This window comes from Micromesistius poutassou (assembly GCF_964030765.1).
Source record: "Micromesistius poutassou genome assembly, chromosome: 6".
Lineage (NCBI taxonomy): Eukaryota > Metazoa > Chordata > Actinopteri > Gadiformes > Gadidae > Micromesistius > Micromesistius poutassou.
The window spans coordinates 5,906,353-5,922,266 of record NC_140276.1 but is presented as its reverse complement, the minus strand read 5'-3'; the positions used below and the strand labels follow the sequence as shown (position 1 = coordinate 5,922,266).

At 47.2% G+C, this 15,914-nt stretch overlaps 1 protein-coding gene across 1 annotated transcript; it reads left to right on the top strand.

Moving 5' to 3' along the window:
- Positions 1 to 314: 314 nt before the first annotated feature.
- LOC311344774 (uncharacterized protein) lies at positions 315 to 14,421 on the top strand (the record flags this gene model as incomplete). Its single annotated transcript, XM_084469117.1, has 10 exons — positions 315 to 410; positions 959 to 1,138; positions 2,422 to 2,610; positions 3,557 to 3,733; positions 4,833 to 4,974; positions 10,082 to 10,302; positions 10,549 to 10,770; positions 11,432 to 11,573; positions 13,209 to 13,681; positions 14,146 to 14,421. 10 exons carry the CDS (start codon positions 315 to 317, stop codon positions 14,419 to 14,421), a joined length of 2,118 nt encoding a protein of 705 aa, XP_084325243.1.
- Between the last annotated feature and the right edge of the window lie 1,493 nt (positions 14,422 to 15,914).

Here is a 15,914-nt window from a genome sequence, read left to right as displayed (position 1 = left end):
GGCTGGTCCACTGGTCACCTCCCTTCCTTTCCTTTCCTTCCTGCAGGGATTAACCAGGCAATCCAAGGGAGTAGCCAAGGGGATTAGCTCCTCAGATTAAAGTGGCCATCATCTTCAAACCCCGGGCTAATCCGGCCATCTGTCAAGAGAGCAGCCAGCAAAACTCGATCCACAATGAGCTAATTAGGAAAAGCTGCAGGCCACCGTTGACAGGAGAAGGAGAAGAAGAAGGAATTGTCTGCCATCAGAGCAGGTTCTAGGTTCTTCGCGGGCCTTTGTTTCACAGCAGAACACACAGAGCAGGTAGCCTGAAGATGGAGGATACCTATCTTCTCGATATGCCCACCGTCAAGAAGAAGATTCTTGCTGGAGGAACGGGGCCGATGCCACATTTTCCCTCCGGCACTAAGGTAGAACTATCTTTTCATGATTATGGAAAACTACATGAATGTAGTGTAGAGCAATTAGGTGTTGCATGAGAACAAAATCTACTAATTAAGGTTCCAAATATAAATGAGTGCATGCCCATTGCAATTCAGTCTGATAATTAATGGTCAAGGAAACTGTATTCAAATTATAACCCAAATTAGCTACATCAAAACTATTTGGTCAATCAAATTGTGTGTGTGTGTGTGTGTGTGTATCCATGGATTATACGCCCATGCTCTGTTCTGCCATTGCCAATTTATCTATTTCTAGAATATTCAGCCTCAAACCTGCATTTTCATTCTCTGGGTTTGTGCGTGGTTTCTTTCATGGTTTGTGTTTGTGTTCTAACAACTATACACCTACATAATGACATAAGACACATAATGATAATCATTTCCAAAAGAAAAGAGTCCCATTCACAGGCAAAAAAAAAGAAGAAAAAAACTCCATTCACCCATTATTTGTTCCTCCATTCACCCCCCCCCCCCCCCTCCCCCCCTCCCCCCCTCCCCCCCTTCTACCCATAAAGGTGGTGTTCCACTTCCAGACGCTGCTGGACGACTTTGAGCGCACTGTGATCGACGACAGCCGCCTGGCCAAGAGGCCGGCCGAGATCTTTGTGGGCAAGATGTTCAAGATGGAGGTGTGGGAGAGTCTGCTGACGTCCATGCGGGTGGGAGAGGTGGCCGAGTTCTGGTGCGATGCAGTGGTGCGTGTCGACATTCATTCACCCCAACACCCCCACCCCCTTCCACCACTCCCACACACAACACACACACACACACACACACACACACACACACACACACACACACGGCTCACATATGCAAACACACATGTGCTCTAAAACCATAGGGCCTGTCGAACAATACGGGCTAATGAGGATCAGTCAAAGAGCACGTAGAACATGTTTTCTCTTTATAGAATCTACGGTTGTTGGATATATTCTGACCATTTCTACCATATTTGTGCAAACTGCCTCCCTCAACAACACCCACTAGAATAATCAACTGTATACCAGAGCAACGCTATTGCACAACATGTGCTCACATCTTTCCCCATCTTAACACGCAATTTCCAACTAAATGTGTGATGACTGATTGCAGTTCTCCTGCGTACATCGTACCGGTATGATTGGCATGTACTTCATGATTGAGCAAAGTCTCAAATCTAATCATGAGCATAACTTGTTTTAGATTGGATTCAACTTCAAAAGTGTAGACGGGCTGTTTCTCAGGGTGCAGAGTCAGCAGGATGTTGCCACAGGGATGAAGCAGTTCTTGAACCTGCTGGTCTGGGAATGGAAAGTAATGGAGGGACTCCCAGAAGGGAGGGGTCAAACATTCTGTGGCTTGGGAGAGAACTGTCTGTGGCAGTGCCACGTGCTCTCCGCAGACCTCCCTTGCGCTGGACAGCCTCAATGGGGGAAGTGTTTTCACCACCACTGAGACAGATCGGGTAGCCACACCGTACTGTGCTGCAGTTGGTGAGGATTGTCTCGATGCTGCAGCACTAGTAGTCCACCAGGATCTGTTGAGAAAGATGGACTTTCTTCAATCTCCTCATGAAGAAGAGACGTTGGTGAGGCTTTTTTGACCAGGGCTGACGTGTTGAGGTCCCAAGAGAGATCCTCAGAGATCAGGACACTTTAAGCTGGCGATAAGCTCAACCTCCATCGCGTTGATACAGATGGGGGTGTGTGTGCCACCTGATGCCTTCATGTAGTCCACAGAGAGCTCCTTGGTCTTCTGGGTGCTGAAAGCCGTGTGAGGGCACCACGCCACGGTGCTGGACCTCCACCCTGCAGGCCGACTCGCTGACGATGGCCGTTGGGCCGTCTGCAAACTTGATAGTGGTATTAGAACCATGCACAGGTGTACAGTCTTAGGGGAAGAGGGGGTAGAGGACAGATCTCAGCACAGAGCCCTGTGGGACGCCGGTGTTCAAGATATGGGTCAAGTTTATGAACGGTTTCCTTCTATTTTCTTCCAGCACACGGGTTTGTACCCTATAGTGTCCAAGGGGATGCGGCTGATTGCCCAGGGGAAGGACCCCCTGGACGGCCAGAGGCACATGTGTGGCATGGGCAACATGTTCCATTACCACTCCACGGGGTACCCAGAGCTGGACGAGCTCATGAGGACCCCCCAGCCGCTCATCTTCATCATGGAGCTGTTGCAGGTAAAACTGGTGACAGACAGCGCTACCATGAGATTAGTAGATCATGAGATAGATTGGATTATAAGATTGAGAGGGCGTGGATGGGGTCGTTTAAGTCTGCCACATAGGCAGACATCGTTTCAGTCCCAAAATGTCTTCAGCCTGTGTCTGGTTTCCCTGTAGCTCTGCTTCATGACTAAACCGGTTATTTATATTTATTGGAAAAAAATATGATGTTGTGATGTTTGGTGTTGTTGTTCACCCATGGATGGCCAACACTTATTGAGCAATTTTCCAGCTGAAGGACACATCTATAATAAACGCCCAGGCAGGAAGAGAAACATGAAGCAAAACGCGTACTTTTCTATATATGTTATCCATTGATGTAATAAAAAATCCAGTAATCACAGTAACCAAGAACAGACTAGAGCAAGATAAGAGGACTACTCCCCTCGTACCCTGCTGAGACCGGCATGGTTTCTCCTCCTATGAAAATGGGTGATATCTGTGATAACAACAGTCTTTACCATGAGCTGGGAGCCACCAGCAGAGCCGTTGCTAAGCTTTTGGGGGCCCTACGCGCTGATTGTTGGCCAGGGTGTGATCGTACGTCCGCTGGTTGTTGGCAGGGAGGGGGCGTGGGGGGGGAGGGGGGACTGCGCTGATAAAGGGTGCTCCGCCTCCGATGTGAAAATCGGAGTGTAATTCACAATTGAGAAATATTGAGAAAACTACGGTGGACCTGTTCGTAATTCATTTATATATTTTGAAAATTGTAATGTAATAATTATCAACCTTCATTTTAGTGCCCCCCCCCCCCCCCAGGTACTTGGGGGGCCCCCCCGGTACTTGGTACGCGCTCTGCGTACTCTGTGTATGGGGAGTGGCGGCACTGGCTACCAGGGAAACATTTTTCAACACGTCTGCTTCACTCTGTGCCCTGTTCCGGTGTGTTCCGCACTGGCAGGTGGGAGACCCCATGTCCTACCAGCGTGAGTCCTGGTTGATGGAGAAGGACGAGAAGATGCGCACCGTGCCTCTGCTCCACATGCAGGGCAACTCGCTGGTCAAGATGAAACGCTACGAGGATGCCGCCAGCAAGTACAAGGAGGCGGTCCTACTGCTGAAAGTCGTCCAATCAAGGGTGAGTGATGATTGGCGGCGTCTCACGAGAGTAGTGCTGGGCGTATGATCAAAAATTTATATCACAGTATTTTTCTAAATTCTAACGGTTTCACGGTATGTGACGGTATTTTTTTTTTCATGCATAATCAGGTGTTCACCAGTGCTGCCACTAAGGACAAATTTTATAACGACTATTCTTTTGATTAGTCGACTAATCTAAACAATTAATTAAACTTAAAGATATTGTTAAAAAATATAAATAAAAAAAAACAATAATAATACGCGCTGAAAGCAGGCAAGCAGCTATGCTGCTCGCGTTTACACTTGCGTGCATGACAGGGTTTAAAACATAAACATAAAACTTCCAACGTAATATTAAGTCATATAACGCAGGTGCGCAAGGCAGCCACAGGAGACGCCAACATTGTTCTCAACCGCTCGGTACCACACTGTATTAAAAGTTTGGAAAAGAAAAGAAAGTATTTGAAACAAATAAGCTACGCTGTTTTTGATTTGTATATTTGGTTCTGAACGGATATTTTTGGATGCATGCATCGGCTTTCAATTGGTTTGTTACTTTGAAATCGCCTACCCTCGCAACACACACACACACACACACGTTCATTCATTCACGCACCACAACCTGACGATCTTCAATCAAAACAACATCAAGTAAGTAATGCCGCACGCAGTCGTACCATGCGTGTTTAAAGGCGCAACATTGAAAAGGGTCCCGTCTGAAACAGTCATGTGGCGCAGCGTTCCAAACGTCAAATACCGGTATGACGGTATATTAAAAATTCATATCATAACAAAAATACACACCGGTATTCGGTGTGAACCGGTATACCGCCCAGCACTAAGCGAGAGTATAGGGATGTACGAGGACGTAAGCAAAACGACTCTCAGAGGACACTGGCTCGTTGTCCTTGAGCCGGTTTGATGCACCATTATGTCGCTCTAACAGCTGTTTATGAGCGATAATTGTGTTCAGTGTGAAGAGTTCAAGAGAAGCAGTAAAATGGCTGTGTGTGTGCGTGTGCGTGTGTGCGTGCGTGCGTGTGCATGTGCACGTGCGCGTCTTCCTGGCTGATGACACGCTCACACACTCTATGCAGGAGATGCCCGGAGACATAGACTACATCAACCTGGGCCGCATGATCGTCCCCCTGGAGCTGAACTACTGCCAGTGTATGCTGGAGCTGGAGCAGTATTACGAAGTCATCGAGCACACCAGCGAACTGCTGGGGAAACACAAAGGTAAACGTCTTCAAAGAGGGCAGATGAATAATGAATGGGGGGACACTTGTTGGAACGGGAAAGAAAAGGGGAAACCTTGGCTCATGCGTGCGCGCGCCCCTTCTTTTGCAGTTCAGTGGCAACGCAGTCCCATTCATGTGATGTGGAGACGGGATCCTTTTACAGGCGCAGGCTCGCTCTTTAAAACTCCCCATGTGCTACTAGCCAGCGCAGACGCTGCCGAGGAAGAGCGTGGGGTGATGCAGAGATAAATCAGCCTGCTCTCTAATGGGGAGAGAATAGACTTCAAACCATCTGATGTTTTCTATTCATGTGCTGCGCTCGCACACACTGGGACACACACTGGGACACACACTGGGACACACACACACACACACACACACACACACACACACTAACACAATCGCTTTCATAAACAGACACACATTTTCAAACAGACATAAACACACAACCTCTGTTTCATAAACACACACACACACACACACACACACACACACACACACACACACACACACACACACACACACAGTCACCCAAATATGCATATTGCTGTAACCGCACCCAACAGCCATTGGAACTGCTGTTTGTAAATGGAAGAAAATTGCACCTATGCCCACTTCCCAACCCACAAAAATGGTCTGTGTTGGCCATTTACGACGAAACAAACAGTTATTTACCATAGTTCGGAGGATGAAATGAGAGTCATGAAATGGGTAAAATGTATGCCTTTTTGGCTTATATCGGGCTACTATATTATGAGGCTAGTTTTGATGGCAGAACAGGCTGAGGCCTGTCAATTTGGGCGCTGCTGCATTGTGTGTGCCGCTGAGAACTAAGTGCTTTGTTATTAAACCATTATGTTACGTGGTCTGCAAACAACCGTTATTTGATGCCATTATTTGTTCCGAGAATTAGCCAGAGTGCAGCCTATTATCGGTAATGCATTTGGATTAATGAACCAAACAACAAAAGCATACGTAGTCACGTTTGACAATGTAGACACAACATTAATAATACATGATTTTCATTTAATAAAAATCACCCACATATGGTAAATACCGTAAAAAGGCTTGGCTATGCAACCTCCTCAACCACGGTTATAGTGGGGGTAATGGGGCCAATTACTCGATTTGCATCCCTAACAGCATCCCTAACAGTCACACACACACACACACACGCACACGCACAGACCCACCCTACCGCTTTGCTCATAATGAATACATTATGATTCCTGTCCAGGCAGGGCTGCAGGCCTAGTGCGGCCTGACTCCAGCCACTCCCAGTATTCTCTGTGATTCTTCAGCTTTACATTACAAGGGGCTTACATTACGAAGGGTAGGAGGCCCACGGGTACAGGCTGTCATGCCCACGGCCACGCCCCCTATCCTGGAGGAGCTCCTCTGCTGACACAGGATCTAGGCCAGCACAGTGAGATACGATCCCTCAAGGAGACCACTTTATTCTCTGTCCCTCAGTGCCCATCTCTACTCTTATATTCTGTGTGTGTGTGTGTGTGTTAGGAGTGGGAATCTCTTGGCACCTCACGTTTCGATTCGATTCCGATTCAGAGGTCAACGATTCGATTATAAAACGATTATCGATGCATCTTAATGCATCTCTTCAACAATTTTTTTTATGTACATTTCCATGCAGGATTTTCAAAAAAATATATATATATACATCTGACTTTGCTACTCAGAGTTTCCTAATCACTTCCTACTTGTGTGATGATCATTAAAGACAATCAACAGATGAATTACCTTATCTAATATTTTATATTAGATAAAGTCGGTTCTCTGCGCAGAGAACCCGCAGGCAGAAAGGAGTTTTCTGTTGCGCTTTGCAGCAGGCGAATTATTAAATAATTATTAAATTAAAGACCGGGTAAACCAAAAATAATTATGGGTTTTGAGTTTATAATACCACAGGAAAATATATTATTAACCACCCTGCCAAATTTGAAGGACTAAAAAAATCGCGAAGTATATAAAATTATGCTTCAAAGTTGATGAAAAATGAGCAGTAATCCCTGGCTCAGGACGGTGGGGGCGTGTGCGCTGCAGGCCAGGAAACCACGCCCATCACCGGAGAGCCAACTGCAAACTGACAATTCAAACCAGACTCGTGAGCGGTAAAACCATAGACGGGTGAAACCACAGAATGCTAGTGCGCGGTTAATGTATTTATACCTAGAGGGCAGCAGGGGGCGGGTTTATGTGAGTAAGACCGCTTTACGTAACGCGGTCCTCGATGTAGACCCGCCCATTTTAAACCTGCACACAGAACATTCTCTGAGGCCTAGCTCCTCAAGGAAATGATGAATGGGAAAAATATTTTTTACATGTTTTGAGGGACACATTTAAGGCCTAATTAATATGATAAGAAGAAAAATACTGAATTTGGTTTACCCGGTCTTTAATAATAATAATAATAATAATAATAATTTTTATTTAATTATTAAATTTGTTTCAGATTATTATTTTGTCTGCATCGAGACGGAATCGTTCTAGAGAGAATCGCGATGCATCGAAGAATGCATGTTGTTTTTGGATGTGTGTGGGTGTGTGTGTGTGTGTGTGTACGTACGTGTGCCTAAGTGTGTATATGGCACCAGGAGAAATAATAGAAACTTGCAGCTGGAGAAGCTCTTTACACCTCTCTTTACAAGCCCTCCTCAATGCTCGCCTCTTGAATGGTCAGCTGAGGAGGCAGGACTAGGGGTAGGGCTGGAGTGGCCATTCACAATACAGCCAGCCACCAGACGGGAGTTAAGCTTTGCTTTTAACTCCCAAAACATGTATTTGAGTTTAGCAATGTCAAGAGCCACTGGCGTCGGTTTTAGAACGTCAACTATAGCTGTAATTGGATGTGCTTTCAGAGGTCAGCGCCAACTGTGGGGAAAGATGAAATTGTTTGAACTTTGAGCTCAGCGTCAAGGTGGAAAAATCGTGGCAGTTCGCTCCGCCCCGGGGACACTCGGTGGATATTCAACGCTGAACTCCGTCGTCAACATTGGGAACAGCGAGTCTGAAAGCTTATCAGGCTCTGACTTTAATGAGGCCTATAGAAGCAATTCATCCTGCAACACAAAATCATCGCACAGCTAGTTGCTTTTCACCACACGTCCCTTTCTCTACCATACGCCATCCTTCAATACGCCCAGCCTTACAATTTCTATACTGCTAGCGCTAACCGCTCTGTTTGAGGCTTTTGTTTATGTTTTTCCTTCCCAAAGTCCCTCGTTCTCTCTCTATTTCTCTCAATTCTACACTCTCACCAACTCTCTCTCTCTCTCTGGCACTATCTCCACCTTAAACTCCCTGTCTGTCACTCTCACCAACTCTCTCTCTTTCCGGCACTATCTCCACCTTAAACTCCCTCTCTTTCACTCTCCCCAACTCTCTCTCTTTGACGCTGTCTCGTTGTCTCTGTCAGTTTAAATCAGCCTTCGCCAAATCTCCTCCCCCCCCCTGGACGGCGGTTGTAACGTGGCAGTGTGTCTTCGTCTCTGCCTTTGCCAAGGGCTATGAAGAAACCTATTCAAATGTTGGTGGAATGAAAGATTGATATTAGAGGAGAGAATAAATGAGGGTGCTGAAGGTGGAAGGAAGCCATCAACGGGGGATAACTAACTAATCAGGACATACTCTTCGACGACTCGTGTGTGTGCACACATGTGTGTGTGTGTGTGTGTGTGTATAGGTGTACATACAAAGGAGCTGTGTGTCCCGGTATGTGTGTTGAATGAGAGTGGGTCTTCTGAGATAGAGAGAGAACCCTACCCCGACTCTATCTGGTTTCTGTTAAGACGGTGAAGTCCTCAGCAAGGTACACTGTTCTGGTTATTGGTATGCAACTGGGTCATGGTAGAACATGCACACTGAACCAATTGCATACAAATCTGCCGATCTGCCGATCCAGAGGATAAGTCAGAATGGACATAACAATACAATTATTCGATCGGGTATTTATTTTTATCTTTAGAAAACGAATACCTACCCATTGTCTTTATGTTTCATCTGTTTTCGTTTTTTATCATCACCATTGCAGCAAACACTGGCGGCATTAGGTAGCTCAGGAGGTAGAGTGGGTTGGCTGGTAACTGCAAGGTTGATGGTTCGATCCCTGGCTCCTCCCTCCTAGCTGAGTGTTGTGGTGTCGCTGACACCTCACCCTAATTGCTCCTGACGAGCTGGCTGTAGCCCTGCGTGGGTGACTCCGCCGTCGGTGTGAGAATGTGTGCATGAATTGGTGAATGTCAGTCAACACTGTAAAGTGCTTTGGATGAAGGTACTATATAAATGAGGACCATTTACCAAATACTACAATGCAGCGAATGCTTTGTATCCATTTTGTTTTATTTCTTCATCATATTGTATGTTTGCTTTAGCTTTCTGCTAAATCTTAAACACATTGCAGTTTCTTTTCAATGTTGCCTTTGTTTTCTTTTACTCATCTATTTTATTTTATTATTTCATATTATTGTACGACTATGTTTCAATGTGAAGCACTTGGAGTCTGCCTCATGTATGAAAAGTGCTATATAAATAAAGTTGCCTTGCCTTGCCTCGGGCTGGCCGGAAACCCAGGACCTTTTCCGGCCCGGCAAACACTCCAACGACCACAACACCCCCTATGACACGTTAGGCCTGGGCAATAAAACAATAAATTATCGTATTGTGATAGACTTTTGATCAATATCAATATAAAACACGTTCAATATATATATCGATAAGAGACTGGACCACTGAATCTAGCAGCTGGGTTTGTTACACAAACACGATTCCATACTTATTTAGAATATTTTAGTGTTTTTCATTGTTGTGTCGACATTGTAGTAGTATTTATCACTATTATTATTATTATTTAATAGTATTTATCAGTATTTATCAATGAAGAACAGTGGAAGGTCATATTAAGTGTTAAACAGAAGTGTTTAAATCCAGCATGGTATTTCCTAGTCTTTTTGGGTCATTAAAATTATCAATAGTTATCGATATCGATCAATATGATGTCTTTCAGCCATATCGCCCAGGCCTATGACACGTACACCTTGTCTACAAGCTCTAATAGAAGTCATTTCCTTATCCCCTGCCTCCCCACCCAGACTGTGTGAAGGCCTACTACAAGCGGGCCAAGGCGCACGCGGCCGTGTGGGACGAGAAGGAGGCCCGGCGGGACTACAACATGGTGCTGAACCTGGACCTGACGCTGGCCGGGCTGGTCCACCGCGAGCTCAGGGAGCTGTCGGACCGCATGAAGGAGAAGTACTGGGAAGAGAAGGAGCAGTACTGGCAGAAGCTGGACAGCAGCCCCCGCCACAGGGACGTGGAGGAGACCAGCGAGGCGGAGGAGGAGGAGCAGGAGGAGGAGGAGGTGGAGGAGGTGGAGGAGGGAGGAGGAGATAAGGGAGGAGATGATAAGGAGCGTGGGACGAAGCAGAATGATATGGGGGAGGAGGGGAGGCGTGGTCAGAGTGCGAACGTGGCGGTGACAGATGAGGGGGAGGATGGGAGGGAAGAAGGGGCGTGTCAGGGGGAGGGAGGGGAGGGCCACGGTGGGGGGGTTGGTGAGGGTGATGGGGGTGATGGAGAGGCAGGGCGTGGCACGGAGATGCAGAGAGAGCAGGTCGCCGGCGGCCACGCCCGCCCAGAGGAGATGGACTGGCAGCAGATGCTGAGGATGGTCATGTTCCTTCAGGAAGAAGGCAACTTCCATATGAAAGAGCACCGCTATGAAGACGCCTCGGGGAAGTTCAGAGAGGCTGTGGAGTACGTGGACTTTCTGCAGTATAAAGTGAGTGCCGGCGCAACTGGAATCGTGTATTGTACACAACACATACAAAAGGTTATTGTATTATCATCTTCTTCTTCTATTGTTACTGTCAATACAAATGCCAGCCATTTCTTTCCAACCAACTATTTTTGGTTGTTACTGTAGAATACATATGAAAGTCAAAAAAGGCCCAGAGCAATTATTAACCTTGTTACTTTTTACTTTACCAGAAACTATAGCAATGACATTCTATGCAGACAAACCAGAGGGGAAATAACCCAAAAAGAACACAAATTCTGCAAATCCAATTGAGATGATGTGCAAGTGTCTATCTCTACCACTCCCTCCCTTCTCACTCTTACTCGCTTTTACCACTCCCCCCCCCCCAACACACACACACACACACACACACACACACACCTCTCCCCATTCTGCCTTCTGACATCTTCTCCCTCTGTTCCTGCGTGTACCGAATTTCTTTCTTTCAATTCAATCTCACCACCGCAACGCATCCTATCATCATTTCCCATCCAACTCTCACACTGCCTTCTCCTTCTTATTCGTGTTTTTATTACAAACTGTCTCTGGAGTCCCAAGGTTTTTACCTGGCCTGAACCAAAAGTAACATAGAGTCTCCCCAAACTCCCCTCAATCACCTCCTTTCTCCCTGGGGATTCAGCTGGTCGACCAGAAGGGCGAGGACTGGCAGTCCCTGGAGAAAGTACGCCTCCCGTTGACCCTTAACCTCAGCGGGTGTCTGCTGGAGCTGCACCAATACCAGCAGGTGGTGGAGCTCAACACTAAGCTCCTGAAGAAGCACAGAGGTATGAGACACCGGGCTGGAGGTGGATGAAACCATCAGGACTTTTCTGCTGCTTAGCCCCATCTGTGATGCGTTTGATATAAGGGATAATGTATTTCGCCCTGAAGGGGCTTATTTTTTCGATAATGACCGGCGACGTTCTGTACATTATCCCGCTTATTACACGGCTTCTTGTCAAAACTAAAAAAATTACTTTGTCTTCTTACAATTCATTTGTGACCAGCATTCGTAGTGTTGATCAGCAGAGAAATAGTCTGCCAAAGACGGTGACGTCGCTTAGTAACCGCTAAGTGCGCAGGGGTTGATAAGTTACCCGACTATTTGTGGAGTGATACAATAGACGTGAATCAGAGGCAAAAAAAATCCACTTTCCTTGACCTCCTTGTCATTATATGCTTAGCAACGTAAGCATTCTTAAAAAATAATTGACCGCCGGAAGTCGAGAAGTGAACGGAGCGTTCCACAGCATTGAGAAGAGCCGTGTTATAAATAAATATAAGTAGGGCTATTTATCGGACGCTTTTATCCAATTATTTAAAATGGGTGAGGCCTCTTGCTCAAGGCTGCCTACAGGGAGAATTTGGGGTTTGAATCCCAGAAAATTCAGGATGTTGGTTTCATTAAGGTACAGGTTTGGTTGGGTCTAGAGCAGGGGTGTCAAACGTACGGCCCGCAGGCCTAATCCGGCCCGGATTGTAATTTAATCCGGCCCGCCAGATAATATCTAATGTCTATCAGAACTGGCCCGCCGGCATATCACATTTCAGCGTTAACGTGTTGACGCGTGTCTTGGCGACTTTGTCCAAGACTTCAATTTTGGCCCACTGTATATTTGAGTTTGAGACCTCTGGTCTAGAGTAAGGGTCACATGATTGGCATAACCCTCACGAATGCATGTATGACTCAATGCACCCTGCTGAAGACGGATACTCTGATACTCTTGATATTGAAATGATATTGAAATGAAGCGGAGACAAATATTCTGAAAGGCAGACAGATGAGAAACCAACAAGTTGTTTGTTTTGGTGAATTTGATCCGTTATGATCTTCACGGCAGGATGAAGATCTACGGTTAGTGCCGGGCATGGCCTCTGGACAAGTCTTCCTCCAATGTTTAAACAAAGACAGATTTCACAGTTAACTGGGGAAGACGACAAACATTCCTATAATACATATTCAACCCCGCCTCGTCAAGCAATTCCATTTCCCCTTTCGCATCCAACCGAGGATATCAGAGAACATTATTTTCATTAGCTTTTTTTATTTTGCAGGAAGGTTGAATTATTTATTGCCTTGGCTTGTGAAATTGGTGTGTTTACTCCCCCTTTGGCAGCAATTTACCGCCCAACCAAATTAGCTTTTCTCCATGTTGGAATTCCTTGCATGTCTTCCCACATCTCCTTCTCCTTCATCTTCTACCACTGCCTGCTCTGGCCTGTGTACATAGAGCTCAGACAGGGGATTTATTTTAGTTTCAAATTTATCGCTTGACAGCCTTCCTGACCTCCTCTTTTATTATCTCCCTCCTTCTCCCTCTCTTCAAGCCGGTGGTTTACCTTCATATGTGCGCCCGTCTGACTTTGAACTCTTTTCATCCCTTCCCTTGGACTTCCCCCGTCTCCTCTCGCCGTCGTAGGTAACTTCAAGGCCGTGTACCAGCGGGCTCGCGCCCACTCGGCCCTGTGCAATGAAGACAAAGCCCGCAACGATTTCCTCAAGCTGGAGCGCCTGGACCCCAAGTTCCAGCCGGTGGTCCGGCGGGAGCTGAAGAAGCTGGGGGAGACCCTGCGCCTCAGGCACGGCCAGCAGAAGAAGACGTACTGGGAAACGTCCCGGGAGAAATGGGGCCCGGGCGGAACCCGTGCCAGAGCCGCCGCCGCCACCGCCGCCGCCACTGCGGCTGGCAGGACCCCAAAGAAGTGTGTGACGTTCGCGACCGTCGAACAGCCCCAGGAACGTGCCGGTTCTGGGGAGGGCGTCGGATCCAAGGAGGCCAAGAGGGAGGAGGCCCCTGCCAGCGCCGACGCAGGACCAGAGGGAGCGGAAAGGGAATGTCACCAGAAGGATGTGAAACTAGAAGAGAAGGAGGAGGAGGAGGAGGATGCCAGGGTCGAGAGTCACATGGGAGAGGAGAAGGAGGAGGAGGAGGGGAGGAAGGAAGGAGAGAAGTGTTCCAGGGTGGAGAGTAAGACGAAAGAGGCAGAGGAAGAGGCGGAGGGGAAAGAGGAAAGAGGGGAGTGTGCCAGGGAGGAGAGTCGCAAGGAAGAGGAGGAAGAGGAGGGGAGGGAGGATGGAGAGAAGTGTGCCAGGGTGGAAAGTAATACGGAAGAGGAGAAAGATGAGGAAGAGGAGGAGGAGGAGGAGGGGAAGGAGGAAATAGTGGAGAGTGCCAGGGAGGAGAGTCACAAGGAAGAGGAGGAGGGGATGGAGGTTGGAGCGAAGTGGGTCAGGGTGGAAAGTAATACGGAAGGGGAAGAGGAGAGGAAGAGAGGTGCGGAGGGGAGAGAGGAAGGAGAGGAAGGAGTGGTGTGCCAGGGTTCAGATTAGTAAGGAAGCGAGCCTTGTTGCTGCAGGGTTACAGGCGGGATGCTCCAGATAATGGACTGAGAGATGGAGATAGTGTCCCAGCACCCACCAGTGCAGCCAAAGATAATGTTGCGAGCAAGCGATCCGGTTTCGATAAGGCCAGAAACAAGGTCAAATGCCCATCAACGGCCGGGCAGGGGGCAAGGCACAGCCAAGCAGGGGAACAAAGCTGCCACTCGAGCAGACGCAGCCAAAGGGAGCTAATGATCTCAGGCCATCTCCGAGCCCACAGGGGAAGTGGAGCACAGACCAAGGTTAGATGAAGGGGCCGATAGATCTGCCACAGAGTAAGAAGGAAAGCAACACAATGAGGATCGAATGAATGAAAGCAAATAAGAGGGAAACTGTGAGTGGAGCAGGCCTGTGTCTCTCCTTGCAAGGGGAGGGAGGAGGATGGGGGGGGGGGGGGGGGACGTCACAAAATGTCAAAATATAATAAACAGAAAATGGACTGTACACAGCACTGCGACTGTTCAATGTTTTATTATTGTCATTGTCATAGGAATTGCTAAAGGCACATAGAAAGAACAGGCAGATTGGGTATGCCAAATACAAAGTTTTTATTTCTGTACACAAAAAGTAGAAAGCAGCCAGTAACACACTCGTTATTAAAAATCTTTTCTTCAAAAATAAAATAATTTAAATCATAACAACACAGATTAACTATCTAGAGAAAAGACACGCGGTCGTGCTTTTTCTGTGAAAAAATTAAACAACCCACACGGATGATTAACAAGTAATATTAACAGTGAGTTTGAACATAAACTTCTGCTTGACTTGCAATGTTAAGTAGTCGGTATTAACAGTGAGTTTGAACATAAACCTCTGCTTGACTTGCAATGTTAAGTAGTCGGTAATGAACAAATGATTTCAGGGGCATAATATAGTGTGCATGGAAAACTTGTTAGTGTAGTTAAGTGATTCACTGCACTCTCACTGGCCTACTCACACACACACACACACACACACACACACACACACACACACACGTGCTTGTTGTCTCTTACAAAAACGGTGTGGTTGGCTGGCGGGTGGGGAGGTGAGGCGGTGCGTACGGCTACGCAGGGATGCAGATCCCGCTAGGAATAACGACGTCTCGATCCTAGTCCTTCAGTCACGGCACGGGGAGCAGGGTGGATGCGTTTTTTTATCCGGGCGTGGGCTCCCGTGTGAGTAGTGAGGTTTTGGGTGGTGGTGGAGGGATTGGGGGTGAATGACCGTCGTTGCGCTGTTCATTTCACAGACGGTGTAACATGGATCAGGCGATCGTGTGCTGGACCGATACGGGCAGAATGAACCGACGTAAGATAAATCGGTTTGGGTTCGGTGTACGATGATGAAGCCAAGGGTTTTCACAACTAATCGCTCTGGGATGTACGCTTGTGTATGTGTGTGTATATGCGTGTGTGTCTGTGTGTGTGTGTAGACCAGGTGTGAATCGAAATCGAAAGGCGATATTTTTTTTTCCTACTATGGCCACGCCAAGACCCGCCCTACTCTGTCTGTGATTGGCCGAGTTGCATGCAACTCAACTGGACGCTTTATGGTACCCTCGCTGTGAGCATTTGAGAGCGTCACAAAAGAGCCCTAACCCTAACCTAACCCCTAAACCTAACCCTAACCATAGCAGCTAATATCAAGCCAGTAAAAGCGCGTGTGACGGACCAATCAGAAATAGAGGCGGGCGTGTCTTTTCGGGATGTTGGCGTGGCCATAGTAGGATTAAAAATTTCGCAAACGGCAGTATGATGTAAAA